At 39.4% G+C, this 22,405-nt stretch overlaps 1 protein-coding gene across 1 annotated transcript in view; it reads right to left on the bottom strand.

Annotated features, from left to right (window-relative positions):
- Positions 1 to 22,405, bottom strand: part of LOC150085648 (ELMO domain-containing protein 3-like) — a 236,720-nt gene that overhangs the window by 114,079 nt on the left and 100,236 nt on the right. The window contains exon 8 of the mRNA XM_090374635.1: positions 7,437 to 7,567. Within this exon, the coding sequence (XP_090230761.1) occupies positions 7,437 to 7,567 (131 nt within the window). The remainder of the gene's footprint in view (positions 1 to 7,436; positions 7,568 to 22,405) is intronic.

The raw sequence follows: 22,405 nt of genomic DNA, 5'->3' as shown, positions 1-22,405 counted from the left end.
TTCACAGTTAATACAGGTGGGTTTTGCAGCTGAACATGCTGTTGTTTCGTGGTTCTTTGCACCGCATCGAGTGCAGGCAAGGACTCCACGGCAGGCCATTTGAGAATGTCCATACTTTTGGCATTTAAAACACCGTAAAGGGTTCGGTACGTATGGACGCACTGAACAGTTGATGTATCCAGCTTTAATCTCGTCAGGAGGTTTAGGAGAGTTAAAAGTCAGGTAACGCTCCTGGTTTTAACAATTTTTCCATCCCTTTGCGCAGTGATTCTCTTGATGGCAATGACTCCCTGTGGTTTTAATTCGGAGCAGATTTCCTCCTCGGTTACGTCGAGAAGGTCCCACTCCGAAATGACACCTCTCGATGAATTGAGTGTTCTGTGTGGTGTCACTGTTATAGGGATTCCTCCAATTGATGTTGTTCGGAGTAGATGTTCAGATTGCCTGTCATTTTTAGTTTCAATTAAGAGGTCTCCAGAACGGAGCCTCTTAACTGATTTGGGAGAACCTGCTAACCCATCTAACCCTTTTTGAATAAAAAAGGGCGACATTTTACCAATCGGTGTCTCATTGGTAGAATGCATGATTAAGAACCTTGGGACTGGCCCTGATGGTAATTCGGTTCGCTGCCTCTTTTTAGCAATAATGCTATCTGTATCTGTGTCGTTGTTTTCAGATAGGGACCGGGTTGGGGCCCCTGAAGAAATAAGTTTATCAGGATTCATTGAGTTTTTTAAATTGTTCAGTGCCCGGGCTCCCCACCCACCACGGAGCCCAAAGGGACGCCCACTACCCGGCATGCAATAAATGCGCTCGGGAATGGAACGCCAGGGCTACCCAGACACTATACCCGCACCGCCGCCAGCCTGAATCCTGTCCCTAGGACCATGAGGGTAGGGGCGTGGCATTGACACGGTTGACCCTCGCAGGTGAGCCTACTAGCCGATTGATCCTAGCCAGGCCTTCCAGGACCACCCGTCTTGTCGAAGCAGGGGCCAAAGTGGTGTATTGAAGCTGGGCCCCTCAATCACCAGGATCCCCCTTTCCGAATTTCCATGGGTCGCAGCGCACGACAAACACGCCGGATTCCATTGATGTAAGCCTGGAACCTGGGCTGTGGGCGTTGGATCCCAGTGATGCTAATCTGGAAACCCAGCAGCATCACTAGGGGGTCCCCTCACCACGTACAGGTGCCCACGTTGAGGGGTAGTGTAGTGCAGTGTATGGTAGTGGAATAATTGTAGGGTCATAATTGTAATAAATAAGTAGCTCAAAGGTTCTAATCATGTAGGCTGACATAAAAGTTTTTGTTTTTAGCTAAGAAGTTTTACTTTTAGTAACGTTATAACTGAAAACTCTAAGAACAACAGTATAGTAATATAAAATGTAAACCTGATAGTGTAATGTATAATGTGAACTTGATAGCGTAATGTATAACATGAAATTAATAGTGTAATATATATTACTGCATTTAGTTATATATGAACTCAGTGCAGTATTCTCAAATTGAATTGAATTTAAACAGAAATCATGCCCAAGGCTAGAGCAACAAAGTACCAAGCTCAAAGTAGTGGAGGTGCTGTGGCCCAGAGGAGAAATGAAAGAGGTGGTTCTCCTACAAATCATGGCCTAATAAAATATGCTACTTGTGCAATGTTTGGGGACCTTTCTGAAACAGGACATGATAGAGACAAGGGGAGATGTCTTTTGTGTGTTCAGTACAAAGAGTGTGAAGAAAGTAAGACAATTTGGTGTTCTGAGGGGTTCTTTGGTGTTCAATTTGGTTTATGAGAGCTTGAAGAGTAGGGTGGATGCAATCAAAGGAATTAAAATGGGGAGACCATTAAGTTCTCAGATGTCCTACTAAATATTCAAAAGGTGATAGTGTTATATAAGTTAGCAATAATGATATTAAGAATAGGAGATCTAAGGGCTTACTTAACAAGTATAAGACAATGTTGGGAAAAAACTGCAAATCAGGACTGAATTTGAAAGTGTCTGCAATTCCACCTAGAAATGAGAGGAGGGAGTACATGGTGAGAGCCTTGTCAATCAAATTGGCCATGAGATAATGTGCAAGACTCAAGGGATAGAATTTTGCTCAGCATGGTCTGGCAATAAGAGGCAGTTGGGGAGAAAACTGCTAGCTTTGGGGGGGGAGGGATACACAAACTTACAAATTAACAAGAGACACAGGCAGAGATTAAAGCAATTCTTGCACTGCTTCTACTTCTATTGGAACATGCAGCAGCCTAGAGAGTAAGGTTTCAGGGATTTAAAGCTCTGATATGCATCATCACAGAAGAAGAAAATACATGGGCTGTATTAGCATAACTAACAGTAAGAACAGGTGCATGTATACTTGCATGTAACCTGATGCTAAGAGCATTATAAATAAATTTGATGAAGTTAAATACCTACTAAATCATCAAATCCAGACATTATACAGGTATCAGAGATATGGTGTCACTCAGATATAAGCAAGGACGAATTTGAATATGGGGAGTACAATGTATACAGGAAGGACACATACATGCCAGGAGGGGAGTGGGGGAATGGCTTATGCTCTAAGTTAGAAAGCATATTAAATCTAGCACAGTGCATCCAGTCAACATGGGTGGCCAGTTCAATGTTGAGTCAGTTTGGTATGATAGCAATGGGAAAACAAAAATAAAAGTATGCAATAGGTCCAATGACTGTGATCAGTATGCCTGCAGGACGGTGAGTACTCACGCGCTTCAGGTCCTTATGGGTGCCCTCCCCCTGGACCTGGAGATCGTTCGTCGCGGAATCCTACACCACCTCAGCAAAGGAAAAACGTCCACCTGCCTGAACTACACGATTGACTTAACCAATGACCCTAAAATGGAAAAGAAGAGACTCACACTGCATCTCCAACAGACCTGGCAAACCCGCTGGGAAAATTCAATCAAAGGTGAAATCACCCGGAAATTCGTGCCAACAATTCAGACGGTATATCCAAAATATCCCCACTGGCTGTCTCCAGGACTCCTGGTCACATACCTACTCACCGGACACGGTGCATTCAGACACAAGTTGTCAGGCTTCCGACTCAGTGACACTCCTCTCTGCCACTGTGGCCAAACAGAAACATGGGAACACCTCATGTATCACTGTCACCTGTATCAAGATCTACGCTGCTGGCTCATCACTGAAATTCGATTCACACTGCAAAACCAGGAACACCTCATCTTGGAAGAAGAAGAAGACAGCTACAAAGCGCTAACAAAATTCGCTCAGGGCCTTTTCAGCAGAAGACGGACCGTCCCCCAGCCGCAACCACTGCAATGAAGAGAATGCAAGTACCTATCAAAGCTGCCCATAATTTGAAAACAATTCGACACCACAAAGGACCACCAGAACAAATCAAACCCGCAGGGATCCGACTTCATAACAGAAGGAACAAAATGAAATCGCAAATGCATATCCAAGCTGACTTGACTAAATAACCTCAGATGGGATCTTAACCAATGAATGGCTACAAAATAAACTGGACTTTGTAAACCTCGGATGGGACAATGTCCCAAAAATGACATTCCACCGATTGAAGAAACTGCAGAGCCTCTCTGCACACTAGCCTTATTGGCGATCTGACCTGGCGCCCTTGCCTGGTCCACTTTTCTTCCCTTTCCCTGGCCGGGGGGGGGGAGGTGATGGTCCCTCTGTCTCCTTCCCTCCTTGCCCCCCACACTTTCCCTTCTGGTGGGGTATGGGCATGCCCCACCAAATCTTGGAGTCACCTTCTCTATCGACTCCATTCTTCTGTCTGTCGCCCCCCCCAGCCTTCAGTCTCCCTCCCACTCTACCTGCGCGCAAGCGAAAGCCCCACACATCCAAACTTAATTACAGCCAAATTAGATTCGCCCACAATTTTCGGCCTCACAATTCTAGCACAACTACCACGCGATAACCTCTCAATTTTTTTTTTTTTTTTTTTTACTTAGTTATTTTTAATTTTTATTTTATTTATTTATTTTTTTTTTATTTTTATTTTTTTTTTTTATTTATTTTTTTTTTTTTTAGGTCCTAGCCACTGAAATCTCAGGAAACTAGGTGGCAGGACCTGCCAGAGTACTTATTTAAAATATTGGTGTACCTGATCTGCCTCCACGGGGCGAAGTGTGGGCAACGTCTGGCCTCAGCAGAGGCCTGGCGGCTAAATGGCCAGAAGAACAACGGTACACAACATTACTCATGTACAATATCCATACACTTTTAAATCTCTGGCCTTTACAGTGTACTGTATCACACGACAATGTAAACTACGCGGAGATGGGGGAAACCCCTGGTGCCGTTTGACCCCAAACACACTTTACACTTATACCAAACAACTATACAAAGAAATAAAATTGGCCAGTAAATAAGACTGTATTATAATGGGATTTTAACTTTCCAGATGTTCACTGAAATTTGTGGGTTGGTTACTCACACACTAGCAAGATTTCTGTGGATTTACTGCATGACTGTTTTCTACAGCAGCATGTTAGAGAGGCAACAAGAGGAAGCAATACTCCTGATCTGGTTATCAGCAGTGAGACTTCATGCATTAAGAATCTGCAAGTAAAAGACTCACTGGGTGGCAGTGATCACAGTATACTGATGTGAAATTTACTGAAAAACATAACTACTGTCAAAGGTAAAGGCTTTTGCTTTTGTAAGGATGATTACAGTGGACTCAAACATTTTTTAAACTCTATACAGTGGGACCAACGGATGATGTTAGCAAGAGCAAATTCTAAGTGGGAAGCATTTATGGAAGTAATCATAGAAGTCACTAGGCTTTAATACCAACTAAGATATGAAACTCAAGGCTGAGACCTAAAAGGATGTCAGAAGACATGATGAGACGTAGCAGAGAAGAAAACTGCGTGAAATGCATATAAATTATCAGGTGATACCAAAGCCTATGGTAGATATAAACTGGTCTGTAATAAAGTCACAAAGTAGGTTTAGCCTTGATGCTAATGGGTTAAATGTTTATGAGGTTGCTGAGAAACTAAATAGGTATTTGTGTCTATATTCACACATGAGGAATTTGTTAGGGAAGGGGGATGTCAGAAAAATTTACTAAATTCTAACAGGGAGCTAAATGATTTTGTGATAACTGAAGGGAAAGTAAAAGAGAAATTGTTGAAACTAAAAATAAAAAAGGCAGCTGGTGTGGGTGGGATCTATCCAATTATATTAAGGGTGGCAGCAAAAGGGGTAAGCAAACACATAGCTCTAATTTTGAGAGCATCTTTGGATTCAGGGAGGGGGACATTATGGATTGGGGATGTGCAAATGTATCCACAATTCACAAAGAGGGAACAAAAGGTGACATTAGTAATTACAGACATGTTAGCATAATGTCTATTCCAGGGAAAATAATGGAGTCACTTGTTAAAGAAGTAATGCAGAACCATCTAGAAATGAAATTATACTGCAGCCAATCTGATTGGATACATGTCTGACCAATCTGATCGGACACTGATGCAGCAACAAAGAACTGGATGCAAAAAAAAATAATTTTGTTATCATATACCTGGATTTCAGGAAGACTTTTGATACTTTTGCATATAAAAGACTGCTGCATAAACCAGATGAATCTGGCATTAAGGGAAAGTTACTGATATGGATAAAGGGATAGTTGAGTGGAAAAAGACAGAATGGTTATCAATGAACACTGCTCATAATGGATTAATTTTATTAGTGGAGCCCCCAGATTTCAGTGTTGGACCAACTGTTGTTTTTAATATTTATGAAGATATATAAGGCTTAAAGTCTAAGTTTATAGATGATACAAAGCTTGGAAGGGTGGTTAATGACAGTAATCAAGGTAAGCTATCTTCAACAAGGTCTAGAAATATTAGGCCAATGGGCTGAAAAATGGCGATTAAAGTTTAACATTAACACGTGCAAGATACTGCATACTGGCAGCAGTATTCCAAGATTAACATACCAACTATGTGGTATTACACTTACCATAGTGAAAAATGAAAACAAACCTGGGGGGGGCGGGAATGTGCAGTCAGAAATGAAGTTCTCTGACTGCACATTCTGAGCAGTGCAGGCAGCTCATGGCGTTTTGTCAATTTATACAAGAACTAGCAAGGAGGAGAAGGTGATTATTCCTTTGTATAAGGCCATGGTTAGGCTGCATCTTGGGTCTTGTGTGCAAGTCAGGATGTCTCATTTTAGTAAGGATAAAGATCTGCTGGAAAGTGAAGGGCAATGAGATTAGTGAAGGGAACAAGCAGGTCCTCTTACCAAGAAAGGCTATTCTACAAATTCTGCATCTCTAGAGTAGGCCTCTCCAGGAGATTGGATTAAGGCATTTAAGAACTTGAATGGATTGAGCAAACCTAAAGAATGCTGATGGCATTCTTCCTCTTGCTGCAACTACACATGATTGAGAATAAATTCAAACTGATGAAGGATGGTTGCAGGATAGATGTGCAGAAGTTGGTTTTAAGCCTGTGGATGATTGATTGTTGGAACAAATTCCCATATGTTGTTATGGAAGTGGGTAGTTTGAATAAATGCAAAGGAAGGACTAGATATATCCTTGGAGGGGATGGATGGGGGAGGTGGGTAGCATTTTTTTTTTTTTTTTTTTTTTTGGCTCAAGCTCTATAAAATTTGTTTTCATGTATCACTTACCACTACTAATACTAATTATGGCTAAAGGTTTGCTTATACCTTTTGTTGCTTCTTTTAATATGATTGGATAGATTCCATTAAAATCAGGCACCTTATTCACAGTTGGCTTCAAAAATTTCTTATTCACACATAAAAACTTATTCACACATGAATTCAGATGAAAATATCTATTTACTTTGTCAGCAACCTGAATAAGATCACTAATAGCTAGGCCATTCATGCCCAGTTAACCAATGTAGTTCATCCTTTTCCTTGTAATGTTAGCATACATAATGAATTCTTAGCTACTTTTCTTTGCATATTTAGCCAAAGATATCTCATAATCTGCCTTAGCATGACATATCCTCCCTCAGTTTACATTTACTGCAAGCGTCTGTGTTCCTTGATAATACCAGTCTGTATGTTAGGAAATCTGAACTACATTTTTAATGAAAATTTTGAGTTACTTGAAATATGCTGTATTACATCAGAATTTTTTATAAATTAAAAAAAAAATGAAAATATTGGATTGAGCTGCTTCTGGTTTAATTTGCATTTTTACAGATTTTACAAAGAAGTTGACACATAATCCAATGTTTACATTACTTATGTTCAATAAATTTAAATGAACTGCTTGTGATTCACTGAGCAAAGCATCAGAGTGTGATTCCCCTACCCAGTTCCACACAAATTTATATGTGCATTATTTTTGTAGGAAAAAACTGTTCAATTTTAAAATAATAATTAAATTTCACATATCTTGATAACTGAAATAAAACAACCATTTTGCATACCTGAGTTTCATGATGGGAAAGTTTATATACATCCTTAACCAACTGTGCAGTATGAGGATTAGAGAAAAGATATAACAGGTGAAGAAGCCCTAAAAATCCTACTCCTCTTAGGTCTGTGGAAGGATCATAACCTAATATAAAAAATATGCATAGAATAAACAAAAATGTGAATAAAATAATGGCAAATATTTAAGTCTTGCTACAGCACTAAGTTCAACTAATATTGTTTATTAATGAGTACATTTCCTAGTGAACATATACAAACATATATATGCATAGATTTTTCCAAGACCAACTGCTATGTTGTGCATGTGAAAATCTTGGAATAACTCGTGGAAAAATCCATGAATATACATGTTCACTAGGAAATGTACACATTAACAAACAATTTTAGTTGAATTTAGTGCTGTGGCAAGATTTAAATACTTGAATATAAACAAGAAAATACTTCCCCCCCCCCATGGGCACTGGCAGAATTGTGCAAGGTGGCGCAAGTGCACCACCTTTGGATGTCAAAGTAATGCGCAATTTTTAATATTTTCATTAATTTATTGAATTATAAAAAAAAACTAAAAAATTAATTCAAATAATTTATCAAAACAAGAACAAAATTAAAATACCTCTTGCAAAACAGAATTATACCCCATTAATTTTCGTCATTATCTTTAAATAAAAATTGCAATCTTCTCGGCTTCTCTGCGAATACAATTTGATATAGTTGCATTTATAACAACTTCACCGCCAAAGACGAAATTTTGCACTTCACGCTTTTTCTTTTTCACTCTGCCCGAATGCGCTTACAGTCTGTGCAGTACTATCTCCCACCGATCACAAAATGTTGACATTTTGTGATCAGTGTGATCGGTCTTGTACACGTAAATCAATCAAATTTAACTTAATTAAGATGATGATATGTATTCAAAAAAACTGGTGAACATAAAATTTATTCCCACATGCACCACCTTCAGTCTGCACTGGTAGCACAGTGGTATTGTCACCATCTTCCCAACACCGAGTGGAAAAGCCTGGGTTCGAATCTCGTTGATGACACGAGGAACTTTTATGGGCATTTTCACTCTGTGGCTGAGTTAGTCGATCTCAGGCATAGATTCCCCAGAAATGGGGAATCGTTTTTTTCGTTTTTTTTCGACACAATTTACATTCATGATGCAAGAAACCAAGCTTATATAGCATCAGCCAAAAAAAAAAAAACCACCCTTATTTCACGAATCCACTCGCTCCAAATGTTTGTCAAGTTATTTAAGCTATCAACTTCTATAACAACAGATGGAAGTTTGTTCCAGCAATCAACCACCCGCTGGCTAAAGGCAAACTTCTGCACATCTATCCTACAGCTGTCTTTCCTCAATTTGAATTTATGCCCTCTCAGGCAATTATTCTGAGCAAGAGGAATAATCCCATTAGCATTGAGCATGCTCAAACCATTCAAGGCTTTATACACCTCAATCAGATCACCTCACAGGTTCCTAGTCTTAAGACACTGTAATCTGCAAAACTTAAGCCTTTCTTCGTAAGAGCAACCCTTTGTTCCATTCACTAATCTTGTTGCCCTTCTCTGTACTCATTCCAACAGCTCTACACCCTTCTTAAAATGAAGCCTCTAGACCTATATACAGTACTCAAGGTGTGGCCTAACCATTGCCTCATACAAGGGGATAATCACTTCCTTATCCCTGCTAGAAAAATTCCTGTATATCATTGACAAGACACCATGAGCTACTCTTGCAGACTATCTGACTGCTCAGAAAATTTAATATCTGCCTGCACAATTACTGCCAGTTCTTTTCATTCTCTACCACTGTCAGTGTAGTATCACAGAGCTGATACGTTACTCTGGGGTTACTGCTTCCCATATGTAGTACTTTACATTTGTCAATGTTAAACTTCATTTGCCACTTCTCAGCCCCATCTGCTCAACTTTTCTAGATCCTGTTGCAGCAGCGTACTGTCATTAGTGTCCTTATCAACCCTGCCAACCTTCGTATCATCTGCAAATTTGGACATTAAGCCTGATATACCATCATCAATATCATTTATAAATATAGAAAACAACAATGGACCCAACACTGAACCCTGAGGAACTCCACTAATAACATTAGTCCACGAAGAGCAGTGTCCATTGATTACCACTCTCTGTCTTCTCCCACTCAACCATCCCTTTATCTATAGCAGCAATTTATCTATAGCCTTTATCTATAGCCTCCAATGCCACACTGCTCCAATTTGTACAGCAGTCTTCCATGTGCAACAGTATCAAAGGCCTTTCTAAGATCCAAATATATGATAGCAAAATTATTCTTTGCATTAAGTTCCTTTGTGACTACATCATAGTATCCAATCAAATTGGTCAGACAAGACTTCCCCTTAACAAACCCATGCTGTATCCAAGCTATAGCTGAAATCTTGTCTAGATGATCTGCAATGCTTCTTTAACCAGTGCCTCCATTAATTTCCCTGGAACATACAGGAACACACAGTCAAAATACAAGTGGATATATGTAATAACTTACCGGGTGACCCTAATGTAATACAGTAGAATGTATGTCAATTATCTGAACTAATTGGGACCAGGGTTGTTTCAGATAATCAAACATACATGAGAATACCGAGTTTATATGATACAAAGTGTAAATTATTGTATGCAAAGTTATTACTACTGTATTTTGAAATATGAAGTATTATAAAAAAATAATTGATTTAGGAAATGGTTTGCAAATAATAACCAAAACGTTTGAAGAAACAATGTATATTAGGTATTACATTTATTTTGAAATTACATAATTGTTTTACATGGTTTCAACTATAAATCACTTTTTTTTACATAAACGGAAATAAACAAACACAAGTACTATAATTGCACACAAATAAGAGTATAATGAATCTTGGGAAAGTTTATTTTTTAAAATATGTAATCTTGAATTTTTCTTTCAACCATGTGAGATTGTCGTTTTTTTTTTTTTCATGGCGAGCTCATCCTCTTTAATAGCAGTATCTATAGAACTGCATTCAGACTGCTGCTCACACCATACCATACCATACCAGTTTCTAGCCAGTGAAGGGTCTGAGTGGGTAGCAAAGTGGTATTGTCACCATCCTCCCCAAACCAGGTGGGAAAGGCCTGTGTTCGAATCCTATCAATGATGCAAGGAACTTTAATGGGCTTTTTTTCACTCTGTGGCTGAATTAGTCAATGTCAGGCATAGATAGTAAGGTTTTTGCCCCAAAAACTGGGATTTTTTAATCCAGCAGAACAGGCAAATGGACCAGAGAGAAAACACAATTTACAGACATAATACATACGCAGGTACTGTATAGGTAAAAAATTATGGGTGGCAGTAATATAATAATTTGAATTCAAGCCAGTGAAGGCCTCCATGTGAGTGGGCCCGCTTCATCATCAGGAACACCTTGGTTAAAATCAGCACATTCTTCATCCTGGACTAACGCAACAATTTCTTCAGTTAAAATAGATAACCAGGATTAAGCATCGTTGTTTAACCATGTCTCTGCATCATCTTGCCCATACTCAGAAAACCCGTGAAATAAAGTTACAATCTCACCTACATCTTCATTCAAATCTTGCACATGTGTGACCAACTCTTCGGCAGCACCCTGTAGTTTATGCCATGCCTTTTTCAGATTTCTCTCTGACAACATGTTCCAGGCATCTGCTAACATGTAGCAACAATCCTTAATGTTGAGCTTCTTTGAAAACTCAACCACGCTCTCTTTCTCTCCATCTGGTAGCAACAAGTGACACAAGACTTGTTTTTGTACATCATTTTTGGCGGTAAAAACCTGACAATGAAGTTCTTGTCAGATGAATTCGGTTTTTCAATGAGGGTGGGATGGTTCATTATCGATAATAAGAAAAACTTTATCAGCTTTACCCTCATTTTCTACATGCCTCTTCACACTTGGAAAAAAACCTTGGCTAAACTAATCCAAAAAAATGTTGGAATTCATCCAAGCATTTTTAGGCACTTTGCACCATTAAAGCACCTTGGATTCCCCATCACCAACAATGGTAAACATCTATCTACTTGCATTTGCACACACCATAACTGTAACATGCTGTTTGTTAGCTTTGAAATCAGGAGCAGCCATTTCATGTCATGATTCAGGGGATTCGAGTGTTGTTACAGACCCCAGAGTTTTCCCCATTAGCTGCTTTTGTACATCTTGTGAAGGGGTTTTTGCCATATCCAGTCATGTGTATGTAGTGTATTGTGTGTAAGTTGTGTAGTGTTCATGATGCAAGTGATTTACTTGCATAATGAGGGTGTGACTTCCAATTAAGACAGGTTTCAGTTGCCCAAATTATTTTCTCTATGATTCTTTTTGCCTCAAAGGTGGTACTTGTGCATATGTCCATTCCGATATTCCCTATCAGAGACTTAGTAACTTGGAATCTCCCCTTTTTGATCTTCTCTGGCTTAAAATCTCTCTAGAAATTTCTCTTAAAATTGTGTCAAATTCATCTGTTGTCTCTACCATTTTCCCAACTCCACTAATCACTTGGAACCCTTTGACTTCCTCTCTTTGCAACTTGACTTTCTCCTATACAACTTTCCTAACAGTGAGGTAATTTTCCTTGGGGATTTTAATGTTCACAACTCCAGCTGGCTTCCGTTTTCTACTCATACAGATCCAGCTGGTCGAGGCTTTTGCAATTACTAACGACCCTGCACAGACTGTTCATTTACCTACCAGAATACTGGACAATCCTAACCATACAGCCAACACACTTGATCTTTTTTCTCACAAACAACCCTTCTAAGTACACAATCAAAGTGAATGGTCCTTTAGGCACCTCAGATCACAATATGGTGATTGTCTCTTCTCCAATGGAGCCTTTCACTTATGGATATTCCCAAACTTGTGTTGTTTGGCATTACAAGAATGCAAAATGGAATGACCTGTGAGATTTCTTTTCTTCTTTTCATTGGTCAGATTACTGTTTCAAAACTTCTGATGTTAACATTTGCTTAGGTCATGTCAGTGAAATTATTCTTGTAGGAATGGAATCCTTTATTTCACACTCCACTTTAAAATCTCATCCTCCAGCTAAACCTTGGTTTTCCAATAAATGTGCTAAGGCTGTTCAAGAGAAGAACGTTGCATATTGTAATTGGCTTGTTTCCAGTTCTTCAGTTTCATTTTCTGCATACACCAAAGCATTATTAATCAGTCCAAACTAGAGTTTGAACAGGCTAAGAGTAGAAAACTTGCTTGTTGCCTCCCACCATTCTCTCTGACCGCTCGCTGAGAGTGATGGTAGATGGCTCTCTGCCTTCTAGCTTCTCCCCTAATGCTGGTTTCCCCCAAGGTTCAGTTCTTTCTCCCACTCTTTTCCTCTTGTATATTAATGATCTTCTTCCATTGACCAGAAATCCTATCCATAGTTTTGCTGATGATAGCACATTGCATTTCACTTTCCAGTTTGAAAAACCTCGCCCTGCTCAATCAGTTTCAACTACTTGAATATCCGCTACCGATTCCTTAAATGCTGATCTCCAGGTAATTTCTACAGTGGAGCAAAGACAACAAGTTGATTTCAATCCTTCTAAAACTCAGCCCTGTCTTATATCTCGCAAAAAGGATTCTTCCGCTCCTATACTTATCTTTGGTGACACTCCGATTTCTAGGCAAGATGATATATCTCTTTTGAGGATTACCCTGACTTCTAATCTCTCTTGGCACTAGCACATTACAAATATTGCTTCCTCTGCATCTAAACAACTTGGTTTTCTGTTTAGCTCTCGGTTTACCTTTCTTCCAAACAGTGGTTCACTCTGTACAAATCGCAAATCTGCCCTACCATAGAATATTGTTCCCACATCTGGGGCGTTGCCCCAAAAACCTCTCTCAGGCTTCTAGATTCCATTCAGAAGAGGGCAATTAGGTTAATTAATGACTCATCTCTAACAGAGGCTCCCCACTCTCTGTCTCATAGATGTTCTGTTTCTGCTACATGCCTTTTCTACAGATAATTCCATGGGCACTGTTCTCCTGAATTAGCTTCTATAATTCCCACTTGCTCTTTCAAAACAGTCGAAACATGTCCTGCCACCAGCCAACATCCATTTACTGTCCAACTTCAAACTCACAGAACCAACTTTTCATCTTAATCATTTATCATTCAACTGCCATTTTCTGGAACAACCATCCTGCATACGTATTTCCTGAAAATTACAGTCTACAGAAGTTCAAGTCTAATGTCAACAAATATCTCCTTTCGATGTCTCAACCTCTGACCCATGCACAGTACTAAGTACTACAGGTTCTAATACCTCTCATGTTTGGGGTTTTCAAAAAAAAAAAAAAAAAAAGTTTCATCTACAGTAGACTCCCGCTAATCCGAACATCCGCCTAATCCGAACATGTTTCGGTCGGCGGAGAGGAAATTTTTTAGTTCGCAAAATATATGTTTTTTGTATTTTCCAGTTAAATTTAAATGGCATTAATGGTACAAAAACATTTAGAATTCCACAAAACAATTGTATTTTATTGTAGTACTGTACTAATACAAAATTAATAAATCAGTGTTTGACTTGGCCTATTAAAATTACAGATCTATACTTACACACCAAACAGGAACAAAAGTCATTTTTCAGAAGTATAGGAGGGAGTATATGATGAGAGCCTTGTCGATCAATTCGGCCCTGGAAAGATTGTGCAAGGCTCAAGGGGTAGAATTTTTTTCAGCCTGGACTGTACTTGTTAACAGGAGAGATTGCTTCTACAGGGATGGGATACACTTAAATAGAAAGGGTGCAAGAATATTTGCTGATGCTATCGAGGCAGTGTTAGGTGGGTCGGAAAACTGCTAGCTTGGGGGGGAGACAAAGACCAATAGATTGACAGTAGCCACTGGCAGAGGTGAAAGAGATTCTTGCATTGCTTCTATTAGAATGAGCAGAAGCCTGAAAAACAAGATGCATGGTATTTCAGAGACTGCTAGGAGCCATTGCGGTACAAGTAAACACATGGGTTGTGTTAGGGTAGCTAAGAATAGAAACAGGTGCAGGTATACTTGCGTGTACACCAATGCTAGGAGTTTAGTAAATAAATCTGATGAATTTGAGGTATTGCTCAAAACATCAAAGGCAGATATTGTTGGGATATCAGAGACGTGGTGTCACACAGATATAAGGGATGCAGAACTGCAATTTGGGGAGTACAACGTCTACAGAAAGGATAGACAGGATAGGAAGGGGGGAGGGGTTATGCTATTAGTTAAGAAACACATAAAAACCAAGGAAGTGAAGCCAGTCGACATCGCTGGACAGTGCAGTGTTGAGTCAGTTTGGTGTGACATAAGCACTGGGAGATCAAAATTGAGAGTAGGAGTGTGCTATAGGCCTAATGACTCTGATGAGTATAATAAGGAACTGTACAGGGAAATAGAGTGGGCCAGTAAATCAGAGAGTATTATAATGGGAGATTTTAATTTCCCAGATACTGACTGGAATTTGGGGGCTGGTTACTCACACACTAGCAGGGCTTTTGTGGATTTATTGGATGATTGTTTTCTACATCAGCATGTTCCGGAGGCAACTAGAGGGAGTAATACTCTTGATTTGATTATCAGCAGTGATTCTTCATGCATTAAGAATCTGCAGATAAATGAACCACTAGGTGGCAGTGATCACAGTGTGCTGAAGTGGGATTTACTCAAAGAGGTAACTACCATTAGGGGTAAAGGGAAGGGTTATTGCTTCCGTAAAGGTGACTATGATGGACTGAGACAGTATTTAAATTCTATACAGTGGGACCAGCTGATGATGTTACCAACAGCAAATTCAAAATGGGAAGCATTCAAAGAATTTATCTTGGAAGCTACTAGGCGTTACATACCAACTAAGAAATATTGTTCAAGGTTTAGGCCAAAATGGATGTCAGATGAACTAATGAGGCATATGGCAGAGAAGAAAAATGCATGGGATACTTACAAATTAACACATGACACAGAAGCCTATGATAGATACAAGTTGATATGCAACCAAGTTACAAAGGAGGTTAGGCAGGCGAAGGCAGATTACGAGAAATCCTTGGCAAGGGATGCAAAGAAAAACAGCAAAGAGTTCTTTACTTATGTAAATTCTAGAAGGAAGGGGATGAATCAGATTGGTCCACTTGATATTGGTGGGTCAACTGTTGATGATCCTGCTCAGGTAGCTAACAAACTAAATGAATATTTTGCATCGACATTCACACATGAGGAGTTATTCGGCAAGGGGAATGCCAGAGGTGTATTCAACTCTAGCAGTAAGCTACAGAATCTTGAAATAACTGGGAGTAAAGTGGAGGAGAAACTGTTGAAGATAAACACAAGAAAGGCACCCGGGGTGGATGGGATCTATCCAGTTATATTAAAGGAGGCAGCAAAGGAAGTAAGCAAACTCTTAGCCATAATTATGAGAGCTTCCTTGGACTCAGGGGAGGTACCCATAGACTGGAAATGTGCAAATGTGACCCCAATTCACAAAGGAGGATCAAAGGCTGACACAAGTAATTATAGACCTGTGAGCTTAACTTCTGTTCCAGGAAAATTAATGGAGGCACTGGTTAAAGAAGCACTGCAGGATCATTTAGACAAGACTTCAGTTATAGCTTAGACACAGCATGGTTTTGTTAAGGGGAAGTCTTGCCTGACCAACTTGATTGGATATTATGATGCAGTCACAAAAGAACTGGATGTAGGGAATAACTTTGATATTATATACTTGGATCTTAGAAAGGCTTTTGATACTGTTGCACATGTAAGACTGCTACACAAATTGGAGCAGTGTGACATTGGAGGCAAATTGCTGCTATGGATAAGGGGGTGGTTGAGGGGGAGAAGACAGAGAGTGGTAATCAATGGACACTGCTCATCGTGGACTAATGTTATTAGTGGAGTCCCTCAGGGCTCAGTGTTGGGTCCATTATTGTTTTCTGTATTTATAAATGATATTGATGATGGTATATCAAGCTTAATGTCCAAGTTTGCAGACGATACAAAGGTTGGCAGGGTTGTCAAGGACACTACTGACACTATGCTGCTGCAACAGGATCTGGAAAGGTTGAGCAGATGGGCTGAGAGGTGGCAAATGAAGTTTAACATTGACAAATGTACAGTACTACACATGGGAAACAGCAACCCCAGAGCAACGTATCAACTCTGTGGTACTACACTGACAGTGGTAGAGAATGAAAGGGACTTGGGGGTGGTTGTGCAGGCAGATATGAAGTTCTCTGAGCAGTGCAGATGGGCTGCAAGAGTAGCTCATGGAGTATTGTCAATGATATACAGGAATTTTTCCAGCAGGGATAAGGAGGTGATTATTCCATTGTATAAGGCAATGGTCAGGCCACACCTAGAGTACTGTATACAGGTCTGGAGGCCTCATTTCAAGAAGGATGTAGAGCTCCTGGAACAAGTACAGAGAAGGGCAACAAGATTAGTGAATGGAACAAAGGGGTGCTCTTACGAAGAAAGGCTTAAGTTTTGCAAATTACAGTGTCTGGAGACTAGGCACCAGCAAGGTGATCTGATAGAGGTGTATAAAGCCTTGAATGGTTTAAGCATGCTCAATGCTGATGGGATTCTTCCTCTAGCTCAGAAAAATCACCTGAGAGGGCATAAATTCAAATTGAGGAAAGACAGATGTAGGATAGACGTGCGGAAATTTGCCTTTAGTCAGCGGGTGGTTGGTTGGTGGAACAGACTTCCATCCCTTGTGGTGGAGGTTGATAGCCTAAATAAGTTTAAGGCTCAGCTGGACAGGTATTTTGAACGAACAGAGGGGTGAAGTGGAAGTGGGTTTTTTTTTTTTTTTTGGCTGATGCTGCATAAGCTTGCTTTCTTGCATCAAATGCCTCTACTAATGCTAAAATGCTAAAGTAACAAACTCTGTTAGTTTCTTTTGACGTAACGATGAAAATTGGCTAGATGATGCTATGTTTCGCCACCGCTTCATAAACATGTAGTCTGCCGGTGTAGCGCTGGGATGTTGTTCTAAGTAACGTAAAGCGAGGTCAAGGGCCGCTGTCGCGTCTGTGTGCGACACAAGTTGTTCCGCAGAAACACAGGGCTCGTCATCACTCCCGTCATCATTCTGCTTGGAGTCTTCTTGGGTGACAGTTGCCACGATGTCCTCATCCGACAGGTTTTCATGACCTATTCCATCCGCTGCAATCCACTCGTTAACGTCAGATTCTATTGCTTCCTCGCACCCGGGAATTTCTTGTACAAGCTGAATTAATTGTTCTATGTCATTGTTTTCGTCAGAGCTATCGACAAAGCTGAGAGAGGACCATAATTTCTTCCATGATCTTTGTATGGACTGCTCGGTTACACCCTCCCACGACTCAGCAACCCAATATACAACATCTTTTAAGTTCACTTGTTTCATTTTGTCATGTAAAGAAAGTGAATTGGTGTTATCTTCTATCAAGGACCTAAGATATTTCTTTCTGTATGCAAGCTTGATAGACTGTATCACCCCTGGTCCATTGGCTGTAATAACGGTGTTAAAAAAGCTGCCTTTAAATCCCCTGATGTCAACTTGGAAACGTCTGGGTGGGACGGTGCATTGTCTATGAGGAGAATGGCACGAGGTGGCAAATCATTTTCATTGCTGAAATGTTTCACTGCTGAGACAAATTGATTACGAAACCACTCAATGAAAAGCTGTCTGTTCATCCAAGCTTTTTTTTGACTTTTATAATGAACTGGAAGATTGTTAATGTTCATATTTTTAAAAGCTCTCGGCTTCGCTGATTTATCGATCATCATCAAAGGTAGCTTGTGATTTCCTGAAGCATTACTACAAGCTATCAACATCACTTGCTCCTTATTCATTTTAAAACCTGGGGCACGCATTTCTTGTTGAGATGCTAGACTTTTTGTGGGCAAAGCCTTAAAATTTAAACTTGTCTCATCAGCGTTATATATCTGCTGAGGTGAATAATGTGATACCAAATCAGCGAACTCACCCAAATATTTCTCTGCTGCAGCATGATCAGCTGATAATTGCTCCCCGGTGATCGTTAGCTGGCGAATCCCATGGCGCTTCTTCCAGCGATCAAACCAACTGGTACTCGCAATAAATGATTCATCACCTTTCATTAGTTTGTTGAGATGAATGGCCTTTTCTCTAACAAGAGGTTCACTTAGGGGTGTTCCCCTTCCTCTTTCCTGAGTGAACCACGTGAATAAGGCTTCATCAAGCTTGTCAAACGTTGAAACCTTACTGTTTGTCGATTTTCAACTGATTTTTCTGAAGTAGAGGTACAAAACTGCTCGATCTTTGCGCGGTTTTTTTCCAGTCAGTTACTGTGGCCTTGCCCACTCCAAACTCTATTGCTCATTTCGTTGCACTTTCCCCCTTGTCCAGCCTTTTCAAAACTTCCAGCTTATCTTTCAACGTACATGTTGTGTGTTTCCGTTTCGTGGCCATTGTGGCAGCAGACTGAACTAAACTAAACTATAAAATGTAATGTAGAGCGAAGATATAAACATTCACATTTAATGCACAATGTCGCATGCAATTAGTCATAGCATGGAGGGGGATTTGCTTCCGGTGTGTTACGCTCGCGTACAAATGCTAGTAGGCTTACTATACATTCATTCCTTAATAAACCAGACCTGTTTTACTGCTTGCTTCTGCATTATTGCAGTTATTCGGCTAATCCGAAATTCTGCTAATCCGAACAGGGCTCGGTCCCAATTAGTTCGGACTAGCGGGAGTCTAGTGTATATTGTAAACTTCATCCTTGAAAAAACCTTCTTCCTCTGCCATTTTCAGAAAAGACTCTTTAAAAGCTTCTGCTTCCCAGACATCACCTGATAAAGCTTCTCCTTGAATTTCAAGCTCCCTTATGCTGTGGCCAGATTTGAAAATTTTCAGCCATCCTGTACTGGCTTTAAGTTCAGATGAGCTTTTAAACTTTTGATTCAATTGTAATGCTTTTTCAAAGAACAGCTATCAAGCTATGATTGATAAAAATATTTGTGCAAGCGATACAGAAAAAAGAAGGATTTTACTCTTTGAGGCAAAATTTTCCTCAAATCAGAAATAAGGGCCTGGAAGGCATTCAAAAATATCTACCAGAACGTTTTAGGCAAATGAGAAATCACAAAATTACAATGAAATTGTGGACGAGCTAATTTTAGTGTACAAAGAATTGGTATGCAACATGTCGTTAAAGCTTCATTCCCTACATTCCTATTTAGACTTTATTCCCGAAAACGTGGGAGCAGTCTCCGGCAAACACGATAAAAGGTTTCACAATGATATTTCTCAAATGTAAAAAAGATACCAGGGAAAATGGAGTCCAAATACGTTGGCAGACTACTGTTGGAATCTTGTACAGGAGACACCAATGGACTATTATAAAAGGCAAAAAAAAAACAACAAAATAAGTGTTCTGTTATCAGATAAACATTTTTGTAAATAGAATAAGGTTAATAGACCCACTGTTCAATATTTATATTGTATGTAACGTTTTCTTAAAACACGAAATCTTTTTTACTAGAAACTTAGTTTTTGAATATAATCCCATCAAATATGGTAACCATATTGTTACAGCAATATGGTTGCCATATTTGAATTCAGCAAAGTCAAATAACTACAAGAATCATCCTGAATTTTAACAGTAAGCAAAAAAAATGTTTTTTTTTTTTCTTGACAATCAATGTAATTGAAATGTACTGAACTCAGTATGGTTCAGTTTGTCTAAAACTAGAATAGTCGAGATCAGTTCATTCAGTTTTAATGGATTCAATCCAGGAGCCAGAAAACTCTAACAAACCTCACAACCTGACACAGTGCTGAAATTGAGTTTATTCAATTTAATTTCAATAAAATAACTTAATGTATCATGCATATTATTAGCATGGCTTAAATTATTCTTTCTCATATAGTTTTTTTCTTTTCATTTCTTTGTTTCTGAGGACTTTAAATTTCTTTGTTTCTGAGGACTATACAAGATTATTTTTCTAAGAATTCAAAATGAAAGGAAAATTTTTTCCAAAAAAAATATACTACCCATTTTATATTAATTTGTTTCAAATAGGTTTTTATACTTTAAAAATGTGTTTTATTTCTCATATTTATGAAATCACCAATTTTTGCATTAGTATTACAATTTCTAGAGGCACATGATGCAAGAAAGTAGGCTAATACAGCATCAGAAAAAAAAAAAAGAAAAAAAAGAAGAAAAATCTAATTTCACCCATCCATTCACTTCAAAAGTATGTTCAGTTCTAACTTGAATTTATTTAAGCTATCAACTGCCACAGCGACAGATGAAAGTTTGTTTTAGCAATCAACCACTGGCTGGCTGAAGGCAACTTTCTGCACATCAGTTCCACAACTGTCTTTCCCCAGCTTGAATTTATGCCCCCTCAAGAGCGTAATCTGAGCAAGAGGAAGAATCCCATCAGCACTGAGCTTGCATAAAACAATTCAGAGTATTATACACCTCAATCAGATCATCTTGAAGATGTGTAGTCTCCAGACACTGCATTTTGCAGAACTTAAGCCTTTTTTGGTAAAGAGCACTGCTTTGTTCCCCATACCAATTTCGTTACCCTTCTCAGTACTCATTCCAGCAGCGCTACAACTTTCCTAAAATGAAGCCTCCAGATCTGTATGCAATATTCAAGGTGTGGCCTCACCATTGCCTTATACACAAGTATAACCACCTTGTCCCTGCTAGCAAAGTTCCTGTATATTACTGACAAGAACCCATGAGCTGCTCTGGCAGCTTGTCTGCACTGCTCTGAAACTTCATATCTGACTGCACAATTACCGCCAGATCTTTTTCATTCTCCACTATCCTGAGTGTAGTATCGTGCAGTTGATATGTTTTTCTGGCATCACTGCTACCCATATGCAATAATTTGCATTTCTCAATGTTAAACTGCAGTTGCCACTTCTCAACCAATTTGCCCAAATTTTCTAGATCCTGAAGCAGCAGCATACTGTCATTAACAACCTTTGTATTATCTGCAACTTGGACATTAACATTGATATACCTTCACCAATATCATTGATAAATATAGAAAACAACAATGGTCCCAACACCGAACCCTGGGAAACTCCATTAATAACATTAGTCCGTGATGATCAGTATTCACTGATTACCACTCTCTGTCTTTTCCAACTCACCCATCCATATCCATAGATATGGATGGGTCCATAGATAAGAATGGAACAAAGGGTTGCTCTTACAAAGAAAGGCTTAAGTTTTGCAAATTACAGTATCTGGAGACTAGGCACCGGCGAGGTGATCTGATAGAGGTATATAAAGCCTTGAATGATTTGAGCATGCTCAATGCTGATGGGATTCTTCCTCTTGCTCAGAATAATCTCAGAACCTGAGAGGGCATAAATTCAAATTGCGGAAAGACAGATATAGGATAGATGTGCGGAAATTTGCCTTTAGCCAACGGGTAGTTGGTTGGTGGAATAGACTTCCATCCCTTGTTGTGGAAGTTGATAGCCTACATAAATTTAAGGCTTAGCTGGACAGGTATTTCGAACGAACGGAGGGGTGAAATGGGAGTGGTTTTTTTTGGCTGATGCTGCATAAGCTTGCTTTCTTGCATCATATGCCTCTACTAATGCTAATAGCAGCAACCTGTTCTTAATGCCATACTGCTTTAATTTTTATAGCAGTCTTTTATGTGCAACAGTATCAAAATCTTTCCTGAAATTCAAGTTTATGATATAAAAATAATTTTTTGTATCCAAAATTACTTGTGACCACATCGCAGTATCCAATCAAATTGGTCAGGCAATATTTCCCATTAACAAACACATGCTGTGTTTGAACTATAACTGTAGTCTTGTCTAGACAATTCTGCACTGCTTCTTTAACCAGTGCCTCTGTTATTTTCCCCAGAACAGTAGTTAAACTAACAGGTCTGTAATCGGTCGTTTCACCCTTTTCTG

Source organism: Mastigoproctus giganteus, chromosome 5, assembly GCF_048544385.1.
Source record: "Mastigoproctus giganteus isolate SK-2022 chromosome 5, ASM4854438v1, whole genome shotgun sequence".
NCBI classification, from domain to species: domain Eukaryota; kingdom Metazoa; phylum Arthropoda; class Arachnida; order Uropygi; family Thelyphonidae; genus Mastigoproctus; species Mastigoproctus giganteus.
The sequence above is the reverse complement of the archived record's forward strand: the minus strand, read 5'-3'. Positions and strand labels throughout refer to the sequence as shown.